General features: G+C 33.2%; 1 protein-coding gene across 3 annotated transcripts in view; it reads left to right on the top strand.

Annotated features, from left to right (window-relative positions):
- Nucleotides 1-21,360, top strand: part of KCNT2 (potassium sodium-activated channel subfamily T member 2) — a 296,411-nt gene that overhangs the window by 8,273 nt on the left and 266,778 nt on the right. For 2 of the 3 annotated variants that reach the window (XM_008071505.2, XM_021719277.1), the window contains exons 3-5: nucleotides 4,889-4,963; nucleotides 6,101-6,184; nucleotides 9,470-9,564. In XM_008071505.2, coding sequence (XP_008069696.2) covers nucleotides 6,179-6,184; nucleotides 9,470-9,564 — 101 coding nt within the window. In that variant the 5' untranslated portion in view covers nucleotides 4,889-4,963; nucleotides 6,101-6,178. Of the gene's footprint in view, nucleotides 1-4,888; nucleotides 4,964-6,100; nucleotides 6,185-9,469; nucleotides 9,565-21,360 lie in introns of those variants that run through there. The other variant, XM_021719278.1, reaches the window with a different exon arrangement.

Consider the following 21,360-nt stretch of genomic DNA (forward strand, 5'->3'; position numbering starts at 1 on the left):
AATAAGAGGAATATAGAGAGTATTACACTCTTAGATAGAGCTACTACTTAGAAACTTAAAAATATTTATAATTTACTTTGTGAGGATTTGTTACATAAGTATAACCTTGTGTGAAGGTGAGGTTTGGGTATCTGATGAGCCTCTCCCTTCCACCCCAAAGTAGTGGACATGGTCCCCAGTAAGTGTTTTGTATCCTTTATTCCCCCTTTTCTCCCCCTTCCCTACCTTCTTTAGTATTGGCCCGTGTCTGTTTATCCCATCCTTGTGCCAGGTGAGTCCAATGTTTAGTGCCCATTTGTAAGTGATAACAATCATTATTCATTTATTTTTGTTTCTGTGATAATTCAAGAAACTATTTTTTAAGAAGTTACTTTTGGGAAGGAGATTAGTGCTTTTCCCTTCATTTATGAAAGTAAGATTAAATTAAATACATATTAAATATAATTTTGAAAGGTACTGAGATTCCCTTTTGAATTTTATTTCATAAGTTTCTAAATAGTGACACTCTATGGATGCATTTTTTTTTTTTTTAATCATAATTGCTTTTGTCCTGTGTGTTTTTATGATGTAGGCTTATTGGGTCTCCCTAGTGGCCAATTAAACCTATGGCTCCTTTCTATATTTATTTTTCATTAGCTGTTTTCAGGGGTGATAATTTATGAGTACATCTTCTAGTTCAGAAGACAACCTGATATTTTAAAATTAAACCTAATGAATATAACTGAAAAGATAATCACTTTTTAAGCAATAAGTACATTGCCCCAGTGTACAATTTTAGACCATATTAATTATTCCTTAATGAAAAGTTTATTCATTTGTCACAAAACACACATGCCATGAATCAGCAGTGGTTGGCAGCTTTATTTAGGAGCTTCAGACCATCAAGCACTGTGCTAAGAATTGATCGTACAATTCTGAAATACACTGGTACTTGACCCTGACCTCACAGAGTTTAAAATCTAGTCTTGTAATGTATTAAATATATAAATTAAAAAATGCAAAATAAATTGATGGAGGATCAGGAAACCTAATGCAGGGGTCAGATCTTGCCTGGAGGATGTGTGATAAAAGGGTAAGAGAAATCTCAAAAAACTCTTAAGATTTTGGTTGAGAGCTAACAGGCATGTATGAAGTAACCTGGCAATGTGAAATTGGGGGGAAAATGTGAAGATTTTCCAAGCCTTTTGAATTATAAGCCAAAGTATATACTAAGGTGTAGCAGAGGGACTGAAAGGTCTGTGGATGGCAAGACCTTCAAAATAAAAGTGGAAAAGTCAATCAACGAAAGCCAAATGAGATAGTACCTGATAGGTTATAATAGGATTTTTGTCTTTTTGTGAAAGTGTCTGAATAGGTCAATAGTTGCAAAGTGAGTGGACCTGGGGTAGGGTGAGTGTGCAGGGAATTGGTAATAGTGTAGAGGATGAGCAGGAATGGGGAAAAAATGAAGGGATGGAGGCTAATTTGGAGGCGTCACAAATCAAAGAGTGTTAACTGAGATAGAATGAGAAGCAGAAAATCTCAAGATCCATTTATGAATCAGTACGCCTTGATAGATTGTACTTGGGTAGTGTGTGAAAGAGAGGTGTAAAATGTTTCTCTTAGATTTTCAGTATTGGTTTCACTGAGAGACCAATACTGAAAAGTCAAGTCAAGTAACAAATCATAAATTTTGCTTTAGACATATTGTATATAAATTGCTTTTGAGGCACTGATGTGAAGCAATGCATTAGGCAGTTTATCTGAATCAGAATCTCAGAGATAAAATATCGATATGAGCTATTGATGCAGTATTGGTAATCGTTAGCTTATTATTGATTATAAGTTGAAGCTAAAACATGACTGAAATTACTTAACATGATCATATTGACAAGAACTTTTGAAATTCTTAACTTCAGAAAATTTCAGTTGAACTCTGTGGTTACAAGTTTAATCATTTTTATATAACTACATGCAGGAAAGTTTTAAATGATACAGTAATTTTAAATGTTTTCATTTGGGTTAAATAGAAATATAAATACTAAAGCTCAAAAAAAATCTCTTATGAAAGGAGGGGAAGAGTATGCATAAAATATTTGGGAGTTTCATTTATTCATTTATATACTTAATTAGGCACCAAAAAACATAATAGAGAGATTTGTTCAGTAAAATATTATTGCAAACACTTGCCAAAGAGATTAGTGCTGAAGGATTGAAAATGAGGCATTCCAAATAGAGGAAGACATGTGAGCAAAGGTGCTAAAGTATGAAATAGGCTCGTTTGTTCAGGGAGCTATATAAAAGACAGTGTGGATTGATCTGTAGTTGAATTCAGAATGGGCACAGAGATATTATAAGTACAAGCCAAACCAGTAGCCAGAGTTCAAATTGTTAAGATTCATATAATATAATGATGAGTTTGGATTTTATTATGTTGCTAATGGAAATTTCACATTTTAGAAAGAGTACTTTGGGTTTTATATGGAATATAAAGCAGAAACAAAGCCATCTCAGTTAGATACAAGTTTTAACACTTTTTAATGGTGTAAGCAAAAATCATAATACGCAAATTAACGTGGAAATGAAGAGAAGAGGACCACAAGACATATAAGACATTTTTGTTTACCATGAATTAAATTCACTCAGTGCGTCACCATTTATGCTAATTTTGCTGTGTATTAATAGAAATATTCTTCCGTATCACCAGTGGTAACTGTTCCCATCCCTTCCTTTCTTTTCTTTTCTTTTTCTTTTTTTGTTTGAAAGTAGGATTTATTAAGAGGACAGAAAAGCTCCCACAGTGGGAGGGGACCTGAGGGGATTGCCCCCTTTTCTTTCTTGCTAGTAAGAGAAATCTCTCTTCTTGTAACCAGTCATTAACACTGAAGAAAGACATACAATGAAAAATAGAAATGCAAGAAAAGAGGAAGCCAAACGTTAAGCATTCTGCAAACTATGCAATGTAAAATTCCTAAAATCCACACATCCGCCTTCATATCCATTCTGATTAGATGAAATCTTAGACAGTTCTGAGTTATTTTGGTTTCTTTATTCACAAGGGAAATCTAAGTTTAGTATATAAGAAATTATAATAAATATAAGCAAAAATTTAAAATTACCATATAATAAGGCTTCAGGGTGTGCTCAGCTCAGAACATGGGCCTGGGGATCATCATGGGGTTATCTGTTATTTCCAATTCCTTTCTTATTTGATGCCAGCTGATTCTGGCCCCTTCAGGACTGAGGAAAGGCAGGGAGTAAGGTGTGGTCATCATTTGGGATGAAGTTGCCTGTCACAGTTATTCTGGCATTGTGTTGCTCTGCGTGGCAGATGCAAGTACTGTCTCTTTCTCCCATATAGAACTTTTGAGGTCCTGCAGAGGCCTTTGGCGGAAGCTCCTGGGGTTCTCCGTGTCTCAGGCTAGTCATGAGGGTTTTGACACAGATCTTGGGCTTTCAAGGTCCACCATTTGTTAAGGTTCCATTTCACATTCTGCTACACAGTCCTATTTATTGAATAGTTTCATTCTTTAGGCTTTACACCTAGTTCTCAGAAGACAGACATTTTTGTCTTAAAACAGGGCTTGAGGCTTGCTCTTAACCTAGACATCTTTTTTTCCCCTCTGTCCTAATTTTTAAATGTTTTGGGTATTAAGTTAATTACACTCTCCATGTTAGGACCAAGCTCTCTAAATGGTTCCTTTGAGCCCTTTTCATTTGGCCTGGGTTGATGAGAAGAATCTCAGCATCAGTAATGTTTCTATATGGAGACAGTCTTAATGCTTCCCTTTCTTCTACCTTACTATGTTTTTATGTAAACTGGAGGAGTAGCGTTATAAACCAATGCTAACACAACCTATTACTTAATATCTTAGCATATACACAGTAGCTGATCTAGAACCTTGCTTTGGGATTTAGAGCTATACTTCATCAATGTAGTGTTTTAAGACTTTGGGACTTAAAGGAAAGTTAAGAAAGATTCTCAGTTTTATTGCCAGTGTTATAAGGTAATTGGCAATTACAGGAATGTCATGTATCAGATTGCCTGTATTCTAATTATATATTCTAATACATAGATTACTTCATAAGAGAATAAACTGAATTAGGAAGTTCTGAGTTTGTTATCATAGGGCACCAATCAAGAAAGTTTCAGTGGTGACAGTTAATATCAGTGTTAGCTTTACAGGTGTGTAATCTGCGCAGTTGCACAGGGCTCCACACCTAGAATGTCCCCATGATTGGCTTAATGTTTTGTAATTATCTTCTTGTAATTGTCAAAAATTTGTTAATAGGAAGCTTCAAAATTTTCGTTTTTCACTGTGCCCTGCAAGTTATTCATTCAGTCCTAATGAACATGCTAAATAAAATATTTCAATTAAAAACATTAAAATAGTAATATGTTTTCAGTATGAGTTGGGAGATTAGAATCTAAATGACTGACAAAGTCCCTTCTTTAAGATCTGTTAAAGTAAAAACAATATTAATACCAATGATTAACAAGCATATGCGTTTCACAAATTGTTGATATGCTTTACAGTTAGTGAATATACTTACCATAAATAAAATTCAGATTGAGTTACTTTTTAATTGATTCTTTAGTTTTTGTTAGCGTGTCTTATTTTTATCAGTAGCATTTCTTCCAGTACATATTAAATGATAAAAATGTTATGTGCAGTATCTATGGGTTACTCTGAACATTTGTTTTATTTCTTAACCTTACTACAAAATTGCGAGAGCACAATTACACTGAGAAAAATAATCTCCCATATTGTTGCATCTCTATGTAAAATTCAGTATTCTGCTAATGTAATCATCCTTATGACTAGAGAAATTTTGAGTGCTGTCTTTTTTCCCCTTTAAAAGGATTTAGTAAAATTGACTTTCATTTTTATTCCTTCTCTCTTGGAAGGGAAACATCTGGGAACAGATTTTACGAATACCCTTCATCTTGGAAATAATTAACGCGGTTCCCTTCATTATCTCAGTAAGTCCTAAAAAAAAAAATTAAAATGATTTTGTAATTAGACTTAAGTAAAATTTTTCAGTCTAAATACTGTTAAATAATACAGTAGCTAGGATAAATGAGTTTAGATTTAGGTTAGAATCATGGTATTGAACAAAATAGTAAACTCAATTGAATAACTGAGTTTTGTAAATAAATGAAAACTAATGATTTAGTGCAATAGCAAAATGAAATGTTTTTTAGAAATATATGCTCTGGAGAAGACATTTGAGCAAATGTCAATACTATCTGAAAATACTAGAAATTACTTCATATCTTGTTTTTATAAAAGTTTCTCATATTAAAGAATATATTTATCTCTAATTTAACCATAGGATTTACTAAATTCAAGTCTCTCCTTAGTAAGGAGTTTGTGGGAGACCCAGGCAACCAACAATTTGCTTCTTTATCAAAGTGCTGTCTATTACCAATTCCATGATAATTCTGTTCAACTGCAGTCCCATAAATATGTAACTCAGCACTTTCCCATTTGCAAAATTATGTTTTAATATCAGTTTGATAGAGTTATACTAATGTCGGTTGGGATTATACTTGTACTACTTTATTTGAATTTTATTTGGAAAATAAGTAGATATTATCTGAAACTGTTGTTCACTTCCGACAATTATTTTAATTTGAGTGATTTATCTGGAGTAGCAACTGGAGTTAGATTAAATGACAGGCTAACTAAATATAATTCTAATTGAAAATCATTCCCCAGTGTCTCCAAAAATGGTTGACTCTGAAGAATGTAAGTGGTAATATTATCAAAACAAAACAAAACAAAGAAACAGACATCTCAAGTTGCAGGTAAAAGAGCTATGTCTTTTACAAACCATCAAACTAAAATATTTAATGATAGAATTAACATAGTTATCTGACATCTTGTGAGAGGTTACTGTTTTCTTTCTACTTCTGCAATAATTTTTGTAAGAAAGACTTGGTGAATGAAGATCATATCTACTCCTTGCATTTCATTACTAATATGTTTAAAATATGTTACATATTTTAAATCATTAAATTATCTTTAATAACCCTTTTTGTTTTATATTTCTTTTTAACTTGCTGGATATGATTTCTTGCTTTGAGGTAAAAGTTTAGTTTTGGTTTGTTTTTCAGATATTCTGGCCTTCCTTAAGGAATCTATTTGTCCCGGTCTTTCTAAACTGTTGGCTTGCCAAACATGCCTTGGAAAATATGATTGTAAGTATAGGAAGAAAATGCAAATACAAAAATATTTTTAAACCATTTCTTACTTCAATGTTTAGGTTAAACAGAAAAAAAGAGGATTGGGGTCCTAGTCTTGTACTTTCTCATTCTGCTGTCTTCCATAAAATGTAAACTCACACTATTAGAATTTATTTAACTATAATAAAATTTTTAAGTGTTTTTTAAAACTTGTTTTAAATTAATTTAGTATCATAGTAAATAGGCCTTTTTTTCCCCTAGAATGAGCCTTTTTTGGTAAAAACTGTTAAAGTGATATACAGCAGAAATTTGTAAATTAGCAGACCTCAGGTGACCAATCTGCTGTATCCTAAATAAAAACTTGTAAAATGTCCATATTACCAATTTACTAACTTTATAAGGTCCTATGATCAGTAAACAAAAATGGTTCAGATTTTCTCAGTGTCACTGAAAACGTAATTGCTATTTAGACTGGTCTAACCAATTAGCCAGTCTTCAGAATAAAATTACCCGTCCCTTCCAAGGCAATTGGTTGATGCATAGTGGGATCCCTTGTTATAAGGATTTAGGTAAGTGATTTTTGTCAACCTATCTTCACCTGTAGGTCGTCACATATTCCATGAAAATCTGTGGAGTTTCATAAGGCCCTGTATGGGAGCCAGAAGTCCACCATTTAAAGTCACCCTTTTAGGTTTGCTTGACTTGTGTTGTGAACTGGATATTAGGAGGGAAAAGAGAAAGCAGGAAATAGATTTAGAGATACAGAATTCAGAGCTGTGCCACAGTTGCATTTTGCCCAAGACTGACCTTGCTTGGAAGGAATGGTTCCCTTGACCAAAATGTGTTTACTGTAGGCTTCAGCACTTATAAATGAGCTGTAAGACATTTGGTATTAACATTCATTCTACAAATGTTAATATGGGTTTACTATATATGATAAACTTTCTGAAAGGCAAGTGATTTAACTTCTTTTGAAATCATTGATTTTGATGACTTTTAGTGTTTCTGCTACTTTTGTTTCACCTCTTACACATCAACAAAACATTTTCCATTGAGGATTTTTTTCCATGAGGGAAACAACAACAAAAAGTCCCTGGGAGTGAGATCAACCGAATAGGGAAGGTGAGGCACAGGGATCATGTCGTTTGGAACACTCAGCACAATGTGGGCAGTTGTGTTATCATGGTAGAAGAACCAGTCCCCTGTTTGCCACAACTCAGAGCATTTCTTCTGCAAATCATGATGCAATCTTCTCAGAACTTCCAGATAAAAACTATGGTTGACTGTTTGATTCAGAGGAACAAATTCTGAGTGTACTACAAGAGGACTGTCCTCCAAAAGATAACTGCATGTTTTGGGGGTCCCTCTTTGTGCATTTGTGTGTGTATACACACATTTTGCCTGTCTCCCCCAAACACACACACACACACACACACACACACACGCACACACACTATAAACACAGAGTATAGGTTCAAAATTATTAATTTTTTCCTTTTCAAATTATACATTCTTGGAAACAAATTTGTTTTTCACTTAAATGGGTTTTAAACAGACATTATGACAAAAGGTTTTGCCAAAAAATTTATTAGGATAACATTTTTGTATTCATAACCAGATGAATGTTTCTAGACATTTATATCCAGTAACCACTAGAGTCTCATTAAAGTACATGGCCAAAGAGTGGGAGAGTGTGGCCTGTGGAATGGTTTGCAGAAACATTGGGTGGTCTTAATTGCCCTCAAAGAAATACTGTTTGACTAAATATAGATTGCCTAAAATGATAATGAAAAAATACACCAAGAAAAAATAAACATCTTTTTAATTACTGTGCTGTTAGTTGTTGGAAAAAATAATCTAACCAAGAAAGGAGCCATTAGCTAGTCATTTAAGACAAAAGAACTGTTTTGCAATATTACTTTAGAATTCATTTTCTGTTTTATTTCTGTATCTTCTCTCATGAGTACTAAGTTTTTCTTTGCTTTTCTTTTCATTAACACCTCTGCCATTAGAAACTAAAGAATGAGAGATGAAATTAAAATTAGTTGTTTGTTTTTATGTCAGTTCTGGCTAAATGCATGGTAAAGGAATCATGGCTCACTGAAATTTTATTATTCATGAAGCTATGGATTTTGCCCTCTACTTATTTATGGTTATTAAGAGTTTATTATAAAAGAATTGAGATGAATCACAAACCAGAAAGTAAAAAATTACAAAAGTCCATAAATTGGCTACATTAGTAATAATTTATAAACTTCTTATGTTTTCTGTGAAAAACATACAGAGATATCATAAATTATATTGTATGTTTGAATTTATAATTCGAATTTCTTGTCATATACTAGTATGAAGTGAACAAGTTTTTATGTTATTAAAAATTTATCTTCAAATCATTTTTAATGATGTGATTTAATCTCTTTAATAGGTATCAATCCATTTTTAAAGATTTTTTATTGTATATTTTAGCTATTTTCACAGTAATGAGCATGTATTATTTTATATAATAATGTAATTTCATAATAAAGATGAACATACATAAATATTGGTATCCATCTGTGATGAATTCCATGTGGTTAAGTTTTAGAAATTATGTTATTCAGTACATATTTATTGAATGAATGAATGCGTGCATGAAATAGAATTTATGTCTGAGTTTTGACCTATATTACCAAGTTGTCTTCTAGAAATTAACAAATTATCTGAGTCGTAGTGAGTGCTTATTTTTTGCATCTTAAACAATACTGAATATTATTTTTACTGTCAATTGAAAAGGTAAGTATAGCATGTCTTATGTTGACATATCTCTTAATATTAATGAAATGAAACTTTAAAAAAATTATTCATTGGCTATTTAGCTTTTTTCTTTTTTTAGTATAAATTGTCTGGCCTAATTTATGTTAATTTTCCTGATGATGAGTTTTGATTGTAGTTTCTCCCAGCTATTACTTCTCTCCTAATTGAACATATTATTTTCTGACCTGTTGAAATTAGAATTTTCCATGACAGATCATGCTTATCTTGGAGGGTTCTGGGGGAGTAAGTGCAACATCTGTCCAGTTGTCTGTAAGGCATAAACTGAAATTTGGTGCTTTGGTCTTCCCATAGCACTATCTTTGTGATAAGTATACTGTGATAAATTATATTTAGATTGAGGCAAAAATGAAAATATGCTTAAAGTATATGTATTTGGTGCATATACATGTACAGGATAGTTGAAATGAAATGCATAGAAATAAATTTACTCAGACTCATGCATATTTAGTATCAAAATTTATAATATTTTTTTCTATGTTATTTTAGAACGATCTACACAGAGCCATTCAGCGTACACAGTCTGCAATGTTTAATCAAGTTTTGATTTTAATATCTACATTACTATGCCTTATCTTCACTTGGTAAGAGTGTACATATTAGCATTTTTCTTACGTTTCATTTGACTGCAGTTTCTTGAAGAAACCATAATATAAGCCATTTGCATTAGTAATTATCTTAAATAAATAAATAAATAAATAAATTCACCATAAAATGTAACAGAATAAAAGTAAAACCCTTCCTTTATTCTTACAGACAAAATCTGAATGCACATACATCATTTGGTATCGATATTTATTACAACTCTGACATTTTACCAAATGATATAAACAGCCAAACCACAAGAATTTGTACTACTGCATGCCACAGTTGTCAAACAGGAATTTTTCCTTCAAATCACTGACACGGAATGCCCTCATGTTTCTGTATTCTTCAAAGCAGAAACACCGAGAAAGCTGTCTTTGCCCATCACTGTCTCCCCCTCTGCTACATGATTTATAGTGTGCGATCAGGCAGAAAGCAAGGGCAAAATCTCCTGACAGTGGAAGATAAGACCTGGTGCTTTGCTTTATCATAAAAACAGATTTTTTTTTTTTCCTTTTCAGAAAGTCACACTTTGGCAATTGCACAGTAATCCAATCATGGTGCACTGTACATATAGATTCATTCAGATTCTCAATAAGAAAAAAATGTGGTAATCAACAAATGAGATAGAATATGTCTATTTTGAAGGAGTCTTAGTTATTATATACAATTGTGTTGTGACCTGGATTTGATTCCATTGTGAAAGAGAAAAAGCTAATTAGGAAGTACTAAAAAAGGAAAGATGCACATGAACATTAGTACAACTGAGCTAGATATAAATTTAACTATAGATACGTGTAATTAAATATATAGATATGACAACCTTTTGCATCAGTAATATGTGTTAATAACTCTATTAAATTGATTTCAAATGTTTTATTGCATACTTTTATTATTAAAAAAATACTTTGACATATATAATGCCTTTAAATATAAAATACTCCACTAAAATTGACACAGCTCTTTTATCCTTTAGATTTTTTTCTTTCACTTTTCACAAAGTGTTTTTGTGAAAGACAGTTTCACCTAGAATGCAGGACATGAATCACTGAGTAAATATCTAACTACATATATATAAAATATTAACAGTAATGACTTTTCTTCTACTGTCATTAAATTTTTAAAATTTCAATATAATGACATTATTTGGGTAATTTAGGTGTTCTCTCATTTTACTTCAAGAAAAGTACGCAAAATTTAAAATTTTATGTGTGTATGGTATGCCTATGCTAATATTTCAATTGCTGGAAATTTAGAAAAATTAAAATGAGTGATTTCTAAATATAATGTGGAAGTCTCAAAGTAAATTTAGTAAAGAGGTAATTGAAATGTTGATGACAAAATAACAAATGATTTTTACATGGTGACCTTTAGCAGTACTTTCTTTCTGAAGGCATCCTCCTCACAATAAATCTTCATCTCCAGTAGGCTTTCTAGGTGCTCCTCCTTTCTGCCTAATACTTCTGTTTTGGGGGTAACTGTTACTTTCAAAGGCAGCAATAGAGAAATTTTGCTACTTTTTTTGGTACCAAGAAATGCAACAGTGCTAAAATTGTCTAAATAAAATTTCCAATATGTAATTTATTCATCATTGAAATCATTTCTATTTCATTGTTTTATTTGCTGTTGTGGTTGTTGTTTTTTGTGTGTGTTTCAGTTTTAGACAATTGCTATCTAATGTTCCAGTTGTCACTGATATTTGGATATGTCTCTTAATGTGCAATAGTTATATAGAGTTAAGTTTAGCTACATAAAATTGTATTATTTTTAACTGCTTGCATATTAATATTTTTAAAATTATGCTATCTAAAATAGAGAAAATATTTTATTTTTTTGTATATTCTCCACATTATAAGCAAAATGACTTCACAAATAGTGATCATCATAATTAGATGGAATAATATTATTTGAATTCAACATCAAAAATGTAATTATCTACCAAGAAGTATATAAACAGTGTTATGTTAGTCATATCATAACAGGCTATTTTAATAAATGGTTACATGATACACAATGCAAAATACAAACATACACAAAAATACAACAACTTAAATAGAAATGTCTAGGTAGTCTGTCCAGGACTGGTTTACCAGTTTGATACTGTTGAGACTAGATTTCCTTATATCTTGTTTTCTGAATATTGAGCCATTTACCATATCAGAAATTAACATCGTTTTTCCTACCTGACTTACAAATACGCATACACACACGCACTATATTTTGGTGAGATTAGTTATAATTAATTGCTCTTATGTTATATCACAGAGCAAGACTATCAAAGCAATCAGAACTTTTAAAATGTACATTGTAATTTGAGCTGGTAAAATATAAGAACTAATATTTGGATGCATTGGCTACATTGTTCATGAATCTCACAATCTGAAAGTTACCTGTTTTAGAAAGTAGTTACATAGATTAAAAAATATCTTCTCTATATCATTTCAAAGAACTATCATTAAGCATCTGTCTGCAAGAGACACGTGCTCAGTGCCAAACTAAAGTAAAAATTAGGTTGCTGATCCACTCTCTGTAGAGAATGTGCTCAGAATTATTTTTCTCATCATTGTAAGGGAATTGGACTAATTTGTCCACATATTGGCAATGTACCCCTCTTAAGCAATAATGCACACTTGCAAGACAGCTGGGAATTATGATTCCTTCTGTGTCTTAGAAACAAAGCTGGGTAAACTGGTACATCCGGGACTTAAGTACATAACTTTAGCTTAATTATCAACACATTTTGACCAATAATAAGCACTATAATTTATAGTGTATTTGATGTTTCTAATTTCATACTGATGGTTTTATTTTGCAACTACTTTCAAACTTTAATTTTGTCTGAAATAATACATGTTCATATTTTAATATTATTTCATAGTTATAACAAATAACTACATTATATTAATTGTTTTTTTCTTTAACTCAATGTTAAAAATTCAACTCACCTCCTCAGTCTTACTTTAGGAGAAAATAAATCCATTTATTTAGTTTAAAAATATGATCTAGTTAAAAATTATTGACATGCTAATTCAAAAGTATTTGGGATTTTCTTATGCATTCATTAACAATTATTTGAATGCTGGATGCTTACATTCTTGAGCTCTATTTACCTATGAAAAATGGTGTCCTAGGATTATTGATTCAGAAGAGAAGCCATAACTAGGGAGTAAAACTTCTACAATTTTTTGATCAAAAAAGAAAATCTCTTTGAAATAATTTTCATAAATTGCATTTACATACCTTTATAAAAATGATAAACCACACCTTAGGAAGTGGACAGTGGGAAGATAAGAACTGTAGTTTGGAGAAAGTATTACAACATGGTCTAATGATTGTTAATTGTCACCCTTGTGATATTTGATTCCTACATTTTAATTTAAATTCATTTGTTTACATTATAAATGAATGACAGAAAGTGCATTTGTCTGAAGACCTGGCAATTGACTAATAACCCGTGGGTTTGTACTATAGTAAAACAAGTAGAAAACTATTTCTTCTAACTAGTATTTGCATATGTAGGTAGCCAGATTTTAGGTAGTTAATTAGCTAAGTAAAGTACTCAGTGTGCAGAAAGAGGAATATGGTTATTTAACCTATATAAGTAATGCTATAATTATTATTAATATAAATCTATGAAATATGATTTTGAACTAAATTCTGTATCAAATAAGCTATATAAAATGAAAATATGTTAAATGATGACATATGAATATGTCATCATTTATGTATGACTTTTGAAAACTTTCTTATTCTGTGGTTTAAAATTTTATAATGGAGATATATGTATAATTTTGAAAACAAATAAGACAAAGTTACAAAAATGAAGAAACATAGAGACAATAAAACTTAATACAAAATGCAAAATATAATTACACTTTAACATTCAGTATGATTTATGTAATTAATTTACTATTTATTCAAATTGTTCTCATATCCAGTGTTTTTAAAAAGGCCAGTTCCTCATTTGTTTCCTCCTATTTACCCTTTAAATCTCAACTTTTAGATTGTAGCTTCTCAGTGAAGCATTCTTGAAGTCTGCCTGAATTATGGAATATATTCAAACTTTATGCTTCAGCATTCCAACCTTGTGACATATATAGTGTTTAATTATCAGTGTTTCTTCCTAGACTTTTGGGATACATAAGAACAAACACTAGATTTGCCTTTCTTACTTTTTCTTTTGCCCAACATCTCAAATGTTTGCAATTGATAGACAATAACATTCTGGGGTAACCATACCCTTATCAATTGAGATACTTAAATATATTGTAAATTAAGCATTTCAAACCATATATTTTGAGAGTGTTACTTCAAAACTCCTGTTTTAGTTAACGTTTCTATGAGGTCATAAGAAGGAACCTTTGTAGTCATAAATGTCCAGGCTTCAGATGTGTAAACATCTATGAAAAACAGTGTCCTAGGATTATTGCTTCAGAAGAGAAGTCATAACTAGGTAGTAAAACTTCTACAACTTTTTGATTAAAAAATAAAATCTCTTTGAAATAATTTTCATAAATTGCACTCACATACCTTTATAAAAATGATAAACCACACTTAGGCTCTTAATTCTGTCTCCGTATAACTTCTAAATTTATGCCATGGGAATTTTTTCTTTTTTTCTCTTAATTTTAGAATTTGTAAGACAGCACAAGGTAACAAAATTACTGAAAGTATCAACTGTGCTGAGCACAAAAACAAATTGGTTAAATACTAGGAGCATTGTATAAATATTCCATCATGTTTTTTTCCTTCCATCATTGTTTAGGATTTAAAAAGAAAACGTTTCTTCTACTTCTCTCTTTGATTTTTTGTTCTTGAAATTTTACTTTTATTTTCATCTGATCTAAATCTTGATCCTCTCCTGAAAATCTGATCATCTTCCATTATTTTGAAATAAAGAAAATGCATGTTTAGCATTAGACCACAATGTGGGGCATTGTCAGCTTTCATGAATTATTAATTGGCAGTGTAAATTGACTCGGTTTATGGTTTATGGCATAATTCACTAACTTTTTTTGGTATAGACACAAAGACAATGCCCAGGAGAGTGAACAATTTCTATCAACAATAGAAAAAATGATTTTATTATTACTTCAAAAGAAAAATTCCCCTATAAAGTTTAAAATCCCAACATCTCAAATCATTTTATGCTCCATGGGGAATATTAGGTGTTAGATAGAAATTAAAATGATTATTTTGCACAATTTAATGAGTATTCACTCAATAAATACTAAATACTAATATTTATTGAGTGAATATTAAATACTAATATTTATTGAGTATTCACTCAATAAATACTAAAGTGCAGGTTGTGGGTTGATTTGAATGCTAATGGCTGAATTATAGGCATGAAATCAGGGTTAGATGCTTTCAGCACAGAACGACATCGCTAATTAAGTTTTTCCAGTAACTGTGCACAATAATGGGAGTCATAGAGACTACATGGATGTTTAACATTATTTATTCCTGCTATGTGACTTTTTTTCTCTGAAAACATTTTGCTGTACAAATTGACATTTACCGGGTGGTAAAAAAGTTTGCAGTCTCAATATTTCCTTTCATTCAAATTAATGTTTTCCTTATAAACCATGACAAAACTTGAAAAGCTTGTATTACTAAATGTATCATTGACATTTTAGAAGAAGTAAATTTTAAAAAGCACAAAGTAAGTGATTGGTAATTAATGCACCTTTGTGATTATACATAGAGAGCCTATTTAAGTAAGCAAATCAATTACGAATTTCCAGATATTTTAAAAGTCTAACATAAGAGTTTATATTTTAAATCCTAATTAAATGTTGTTCGGGTTTGTTTTAAAATTATGTAACACTAAAATTATTTTGTGTGGATTTGTTTCAAAAATAACACTTAAGAATGTTTTGTAAGGAAGCAAACCTCACAGCATTCTTAACTCAAATCCAACATTCTTCATGAGATTATCTTGAAATAGTTAAAAAAATATTGAGAAAAATTCATTTTTCTCAAAAAAACTGAAACATTGAAGCCTTAAAAAAAATTGTATGTAATTCATTTATTTAATATTTGAAATGTATGCTTCCCCAATATAATTTTTCAGTTTCTATATTATTTTCTATGAAGCTGTTGCCCAGTCAAAAATGAGACTATTATACATTTATACATTTATTTTGTATGTATTAATAAAAATATATATATCACTGTAATAGGTTAGGTTTCACCCATTTGCAGGTTGAGGCTGAGATAGGGTATAAGGTGTTAAGTCTTACTGTGAATCTTTTTAGTCCCACATATTACCAACACTGGGAAGTTTGCCTTGAAAAATTCATAAAGTTTCTAAGTGTCCATCTTCTAATGCTGGCTCTTTTCACTACAAAGAGCCCAGGCTGATCATAGCTGTGTTGGTGCACTGTGAAGCCATGAATTACTAAGGTGCTGTCAAACAGCAATTGAGTACAGTCTCCTCTAGGTCAGGGCAGACTGTGTACTGAGTTATGTCAAGTGCAGTCTTGTTCTTATGAATGGTGGGTGAGGAATCTTGACTAAAAATAGATAGCTTAACAATCAATAGTAAATAGTCCCCATTCTACAATGTGAGTTTCATCCTATTTGTTCTTAATACATTTATCTTGTTTTTTGTCACTTATGAACTTCCTTAATTTCCATTTCAATGATAATTGTTGTCACATTAGAGTAACTATGGAAAGTCGCTTTCTTTGGAAAGGTGTACATGCCATTTGGTTTAATGGTAAAAATCATAAACTTTGGAATTATGCAGTCCTGGGTTCATAATGTCTTTTTAATTAATTAATTCACTAACTACCATTGCATATCATTTAACTGCTCTAAGTTCAGCTTAAGATTCACAATATGTGGATAATAATAACATGTAAGATTATTGTGAGAATTATTGAGTTAATGTATAAATAGTAAGAAATAGAGAACACAATTCATTATATAAACCAGTATTATTTTTTTAGTTTGAGAGTAGTATTTTTTTTAAGCTGGAAGGTTTGTGCTTGCTTAAAAATGGCACTTAACTGTTATTTTCTAAACTGTCTACTTTATGTCCTTAACAAAATCAGTTTTATCATCAAATAGCCTGGAGAAAGTACATAAGAAATATGTGTTGAATAAATATTGAGTGCAAAGTTAATTTTTTTTGAAAAGTCACTTTGTTGATTAGGAAATCAATTGAGAAATAAATTATCTTAATTGGTTTCAGAGAATGTCTGATAAGACCATTCATTGTAACATTATGCACAAAATTCCATATTTGCATACTAATATATATCCTTCTGTTTACATCATGTCCACTGTCTTGAGGGCTTTTATGTAGTTTTTCTGTAAGATGATTCTGATGGGACTGTGTATTTGAGTAGATGTCTGTTAAACACTTGGTGTATGTCTGACAACAATTGTGCTTACAGAGATAAACAATATTGATATAAGACATTAAGAATCTTATGACGTTTTGGGGAAATCTTGTATTAGACAAGTGGTATGAAAAATGTTATGACAGACCACAGAATGGTAAAATTATTTCGGTCTATTAATTTCTCCTCTTATTAACAAGTTACCAGGGAAGATAAGGAGGGATAAAGTAAGAACTTCAAGTTATGACTTGGGAGTTGTTAAGGTCAGTTTGATGGCTAAAAATGGGAAGATAATCTGGAATTAGTCAAGAAGGTACATTTTGATGATCAAAGGAGGAAGACATATGTGGAAGTAAAATACAATGGTGGCACAAAGGATAAAATGAACAAATAAACCAAGATAATGATAAAATGGGTCTTTAAACAGACTTAACCCAAGAAATGCGAATGCCCTAAGTAAAGTGCAGTACAAAAAAACTAAGACATGCAAAGTCAAGAAAGCCCCCAAGAGAAAGTCTGCTTAACATATTATTTTCTTCCTCCACTTCCAATACCAGCTTTTACCTGTTCATGCCTCCTCAGGAAGAACAAAAAAATACCAAGAAGAAAGCTATTGAGACGTTTTTTGCTATTTGGGGAGTGTGGGAGGCCTGAAACTAGAATAAAGGCACTTGAGTGAGGATTGAATGAATCAGGGCCAGGAAATTTTTTAAACTTGGACATCCATGGAAAGTGGACATTTGCTAGAGTGAATTTGGCCAATTTGCCTGGCCTCCAAAGAGTTAAGGACTAACTGAAAATCTTGGACCTTGAACAATTATCATAATACTATAAGAAGGGGATTGGCAGTAGTGGGAAACTGTCAGGGAAACATTGGCAGTAGTGGGAAACTGCTGGGGGAATGGTGAGGGGGGGAGGGAAACACATAATTAACATGGGTACCTGCATAATGACCATTTGTATGCCTGACCCTGAATTGTACTCCACATTTTTAAAATTAAAAAAAGAAGAAAGAAAATCTTGACTGAGGCCTCTCTACCTACTGAGACTATGGAATTGGAGAAGAGCTGGGTCAGAGAGATTTCTTCCTGATGCCTCAACTAGGGTCTCAAAGCCAGTGTACTGTTGTAAACGATCTTTCTGCTTTTCTCAAGACTGTCACAGAGAAGTCTTATGTTTGTCAATGAAGAGATAAAATAAAATAATTCATCTAAGTGGGTCGGCAATCAAAGAAAGGGAAACAAAAATAATCTAGATAGGTCTGTAATAAAATCAACTTGCTCAAGGAAATAGGACACATCAGGGAAAAAATTTGGAAGATATATCTGGAATACCCACTCGTTAGTAAGGGAAAGAAAGATAATAATTAAACCAACAGGAGAAAAGGTATGCTTAGTTGAAGAAAGACATGAGTCCTTAGATTAAAATATAAGAAAAAAAAATACATTGAAGCATATTCTGCTAAAATTACTTACCTCCAAGGAAAAAGAGAAACTTGTTTAAGCTTCCAGTAAAAAAAAAAAAAAAACAGGTTATTTACTTATTTGCATGTAAGTTGTTGATAAAGGGTAGGCAGATTGACAGAAGTTAGGCATATTGACCTTCAAAATTGTACATATCTTATAAACTGTGACTGTGTTACCTTAGATAGCAAAAGAGACTTTGAAGATGTAATTAAACCTGCAAATATTAAAGAGATTATTCTGGATTATCCAGGTGAGCCCAGTCTAAAGCTAATGAGCCCTTAAAAGAAGAAATCTTGGGGCTGGAATCAAATAGATACACCATAAGGAGAGATGAGGCTGAGGGAAATTCTGAGAGATTTGAAGAAAGAGGCAGACACAGCAACCCATTTCCAGCTTTGAAGCTGAAGGATACCACAAACCAGAGAATGTAGGAGTTCACTAGAAGCTGAAATTGACTGCTGGTCAAGATCCAGGAAGGAAATAGGGCCTTAGTCCAACAGTCACAAGGAACTGAACTGCCCACAAAGGTTAGAAGCAGATTCTCTTCCGAAGTCTCTAGTTATGAGCCTTGGCTGGTCAACATCTTGATTTCTGTCTTGGGAAATTCAGAGCAGAGAACCAACTGAGGTTATCTGGACTTCTGACCTCCAGAACTGTGATAAAATAAACTTGTGTTATTTTAAAGCTAGGTTTGCGGTCAGTTTTTATAAAAGCAAACAAAAACTTTAAAAATCCAGTTTTTCAATTACCATTTTATCTGCTACATTGGAAATTCCAAGATGCTGGAAAAACATGTATAGACATCTGAGAAAAAAGGCCTGATATCAAGAATTCTATGAGTATATCCACCTCTCAGGCATATGAAAGCTATTTCAGGAAATGTAAGGATTGAAAGAGTACACATTTCATCTGAGAAAATACTCAGGGAAGAATGATAAAATGTGTAAAGATAAAGAGGAAACATGAAATACGCTGTGAATTATACAATATATTTATTTAATCAACAGTTACTGAGAATCTAATATATTCTAGAACCCCTTTAAGGGCTAAGGATAGAGCGATGAGAAAGGAGACAAAGTTATCGTTTGCAGATAGTTTATATCAAAATTTGGGTATGGGCAGAGAAACAAGTACGTATTTTTTCTATGTTGAGTTCTGATAAAAGCTAGAAAAAATGAAGCAGAGTGAATGTATACGGAAGGATAGAAAGATATAGTTTCAAATTGTGTGGTGAATGAAGACTTTAAGGAGCAACATTTGAATGATTCCTTCATTGGAGGTGGCACAATCTAAGACATTACTTTGGTGGCTAGGTGACCAAGATATGGAGAAAAGAAAGATTACTTAATGTGAAAATATTAAAACAAACAATCTGAGAGGTATTTAGTTAGTATTAGACCAGGAAAACAAAAGTCACTCTAGGTATATCAAAAAGAATTGGTTGCAATATCACTGGAAGTTCTCAAAGAACAAAGATGATAATATGAGATGGTCTTACCTCTAAATGGTAGTAATGATAGTAAAATGATGAAGTTGACATTATCATGGCTGCTGCCATGCAAGAATTCAGGAGCTGCACAATCACTAATTCTGTAGGATTCTGGCAGTCCAATGGCACCCATCAATGTTGCTGCCTCAACCTGAGTCAAAGTCATCAAGTGCCATAATGTTGAGGCCATGAAAAAAATCCACTCCTGTGATTGGAGCCAGAACCTAATGACATTGGTTGGCTGCAGCCTCTTGGATGCCTTCTTCTGACATACTGAGTGGAAGCCAGAGGTCCACCCATACCAGCTGTTGCCAATGTTGCCTAAAAGGCCAAAAGAGAATTAAAAACATAACAGAACAAACAGAAAACAGGCAAAACCGGCTTCTCGCTTTCTCTCATGGTTAATTTTATGTCCGCTTGACTGGGTTACAGAGTGCCCAAATGTTGAGTCAAACATTCCAGGCATTTCTCTTAGGGTGGTTTTTGATGAGATTAACATTGTGATAAGTGGAGTAAAGCAGATTGCCCTCCATAATGCGGGTGGATCTCATCAGTTGAAGGCCTAAATAAAACCAGAAGAGCCACCCTCCCAGATTCTCCAGCAGGCTGCCTTCAGATTTCTTCAACACTGGGTCTCCCACACCCACCAGCCTCCATGGCCTAGTGAGCCAATTCTTTTTTTTTTCTTTTTCTTCTGAGTTAGCGTTTTACTCTGTTGCCCAGGCTGGGGTGCAGTGGCACACTCATGGCCACCCCAGGGTCGACCTCGTGGGCTCCAGGATCCTTCTGCCTCAGTCTTCCGAGTCGCTGGCACTACAGGCGTGCGCTCCCCCACCCAGCTGATTTTCGATCTGTTGTAGAGACGAGGTCTCACCAAGTTGCCCGGGCTGGTCTGGAACCGCTCCGGCAATCCACTCTCCTCGGCCTCCCAAAGCACCAGGATTACAGGCTGAGCCGCCGAGCTCGGCCGAACCAACGCTTAAGCGTCCATTTATTTAGAAAGAGAACATCCCCTCTGGAGAACCCTGACTGTTAGACCTCCTTCTGTATTCCAGTCTGCCAGGAGTGCTCCATGGCGACAGAACCTAGCCTGCAGTCAAGGGAGAAGGGAGTTGGGAGGTTTTTCTTTCTCGACATAGCTTACAAGGCATCGCCGAGCACGAAAAAGCTGATGTGGAACTGAGGCAAGCCGAAGACGGCTGAACACAGACTGCCTGGGGAATCAGCACCAGGAACGGAGACTGAGCAGGCCTAGGAGAGCTGGTCAAATTGACGGGCGTAGCGAGCTTTGCGGTAGGGACAACGGCCTGGGTTACCGAGTGCCGTTTTAGACCTGGTGACTCCGGTAGTGCGACTTTCTCTTCAGAAGGCGACTCCCAAGCCGGGCCCGGTGGCTCAGCCGGCGGTCCCCGCGTTGGGCGGCCGAGGCGAGGGGCTGCCTGCGCCCGCGGTGGAGGCCCCCTCTCGGCCGGAAGTCAAAGCCCTGAG

This window comes from Carlito syrichta, unplaced genomic scaffold, assembly GCF_000164805.1.
Source record: "Carlito syrichta isolate Samal-C Ts95f unplaced genomic scaffold, Tarsius_syrichta-2.0.1 Scaffold314346, whole genome shotgun sequence".
Classification (NCBI taxonomy): domain Eukaryota; kingdom Metazoa; phylum Chordata; class Mammalia; order Primates; family Tarsiidae; genus Carlito; species Carlito syrichta.